This window comes from Portunus trituberculatus, chromosome 9 (genome assembly GCF_017591435.1).
Source record: "Portunus trituberculatus isolate SZX2019 chromosome 9, ASM1759143v1, whole genome shotgun sequence".
Lineage (NCBI taxonomy): Eukaryota > Metazoa > Arthropoda > Malacostraca > Decapoda > Portunidae > Portunus > Portunus trituberculatus.
The window spans coordinates 7,658,857-7,661,356 of NC_059263.1; the positions used below are offsets into that span (position 1 = coordinate 7,658,857).

The 2,500-nt window shown below is 48.2% G+C and overlaps 1 protein-coding gene across 2 annotated transcripts in view; it reads right to left on the reverse strand.

Annotated features, from left to right (window-relative positions):
• The window catches only part of LOC123501576 (5-hydroxytryptamine receptor-like), a 271,383-nt gene that overhangs the window by 36,844 nt on the left and 232,039 nt on the right, over positions 1 to 2,500 (reverse strand). For both annotated transcript variants that reach the window (XR_006673673.1, XM_045250497.1), the window contains exon 5: positions 1,401 to 2,009. Coding sequence is in view for 1 of the 2 variants with exons in the window: in XM_045250497.1 (XP_045106432.1) it covers positions 1,401 to 2,009 (609 nt within the window). In the remaining variant the exon portion in view is untranslated. The remainder of the gene's footprint in view (positions 1 to 1,400; positions 2,010 to 2,500) is intronic.

Genomic DNA, 2,500 nt, shown 5'->3' on the forward strand with positions numbered 1-2,500 from the left:
GGAAGGGAGAGGAGGAGAAAGGATGGGAAAAGGAGGGGAGGGAGGAAAAGAAGGGAGGGAGGGAAAAGGAAGGGGAGGGGAAGGGAGAGGAGGGGAAAGGAGGAGAAGAGAGGGGAAGAGAAAGGAGGAGAGGGAAGGAAAGGGAAAAGAGGAAAGGTGGAGAGGGAGGAAAAAAAAAGAGAAAAGGAAGGATAGGAAAGAGGAAAGGAGGGGAGGGGAGGGGAGAGGAGGGGAGAGGAGGGGAAAAGAGGGGAAGGGAGGGGAGAGGATGGGGGAGGGGGGTGTTCTCTGAGCCAATCATGAAACGTTACTGGCTGGGATCGACACTCCATTGGTCATATTTTTTTTATTTATTTATTTTTCTATTATTTATTTTCTTTCTTCGTTTCATTTATTTTCTTCAATGTTAGAAATTGTTTGTTTTGTATTTCGTTGTTGTTTTCTTTCCCATTTTTCTTGTTTGTTGTGTGTTTCATGGAAGGTTTTGTTTTATTTCACTGGTTTATCTTATTTTTTTTTTTATTTATATGGAAACTTTTTCGTATATGTGGTATCAGTGCCTCTCTCTCTCTCTCTCTCTCTCTCTCTCTCTCTCTCAGTCAAACAATACTGAATTCTGCTCTTTCTTTCTTTTATCTATATATTTTTTCTTTTATTTTATTTACGCCTCTCTCTCTCTCTCTCTCTCTCTCTCTCTCTCTCTCTCTCTCTCTCTCCGTGACCCAACCCGCTTTCCTTTCACCACAGTCTCTCTCCTCTTTCTTCCTCTCTCTCTCTCTCCCAACTCTCCCTTTCTATTCATTCCCCTTCCATTCCACTCTTACCTACATCCATCTATTTCCAATACCCCGCCCCCCTCACCCCTCTCCCTCTCACCACAACGACAACATCTACTACTAACACCACCACCACCACCACCACCACTACCACTACTACTTCTACTACTACCACCACTGCTGCTACTACTACTACTACTACTACTACTACTTCTACTACTACCACCACTGCTGCTGCTGCTACTGCTGCTGCTGCTACTACTACTACTACAACTACTACTACTACTGCGACTGCTGTTATTACTACTACTACTTCTACTACTACTGCTACTACTACTACTACTACTACTACTACTACTACTACTACTACTACTACAACTACTACTACTACTACAACTACTACTACTGCGACTGCTGCTGCTACTAATACTACTACGACTACTGTTACTACTACTACTACTACAACAACTGCAACTACTACTACAACTGCGACTGCTGCTACTACTACTACTACTGGGAATGCTACTGCCACTACTTCTACTACGATAACCACAATTACCACCACCACCACCACCACCACCACTATTACTACTGCAACAACAAAACAAGCCCTTCAGTACTCACCAATGACCGTCGTAAGAATCATGACGCCAAGGATAACAGACGTGACCACCATAGCCGCAGTGTCCACCAGAGGGCCTTCCAGGGTGTCATTCCCCGCCAGGAGCTGCGTGGCGTTAAGGAAGGACTCGTTTAGGACCCCGAGAGAGTAGGAATAGTCCATACTGACGAAGGAGTCATTCCCTGAGGCCAAAACCAAGTCGGAGGAGGGTCCCAGCATCCCCAAAGTCCCCGCGCTGGCATCCTCAAGGGGCGGCATCCCTGTCCCTCCCCCAGCACCTGCAGTTAAGGGCTCCAGCACCGTCAGATTCGGCCTAGGTCTTAAAAGTGTCCCTAAAGTGGTGCGCAGGGTGAAGTTTAAGGGAAATATCGGTTTGTTGATCGGCGGGGGCGTGGTGGTGGTGGCGGTGGTGGTGGTGGTAGGGGGAGGGGTCGGGGTGAGTGGTGTCCCCCATAGCGTGGTAGTAGGAGGGGGTTCCTTGCTGGGGTCTTGCAGGATTGGGTTGCCGCTGCCCTCCGACGCCCCGCCATGCCCGTGTCCGCTGCCCACCTCCATCAGCGCCTCCATCAGGTTCGGCAGCGTGTAGTTCCAGTCGTCACTTGTTGTGTTTTCTGCGGCGAGAGAGAGAGAGAGAGAGAGAGAGAGAGAGAGAGAGAGAGAGAGAGAGAGAGAGAGAATATGACTTGTTAGCTTCGTCAGGAGAGAAAGGGAGACAAAGAATGTGTTAGACTATTCAAAACACACACACACACACACACACACACACACACACACACACACACACACACACACACACACACACACACACACACACACACACACACACACATTTAAACCACTCATTCATCACCATCACTCTAATCTCCAGTCATCACCACCACTGATCCTCATCCAGTACTGTACTTCCCAATCACCACCACCACCACCACCACCACCATCACCACCACTAATCTCCCTGATCCGCACCACAGTTAATGCGCTCATCACCATATTAATGACCGCCATCACTACATTAATTTACACAATCACCACCACTGAGAGAGAGAGAGAGAGAGAGAGAGAGAGAGAGAGAGAGAGAGAGAGAGAGAGAGAGAGAGAGAGA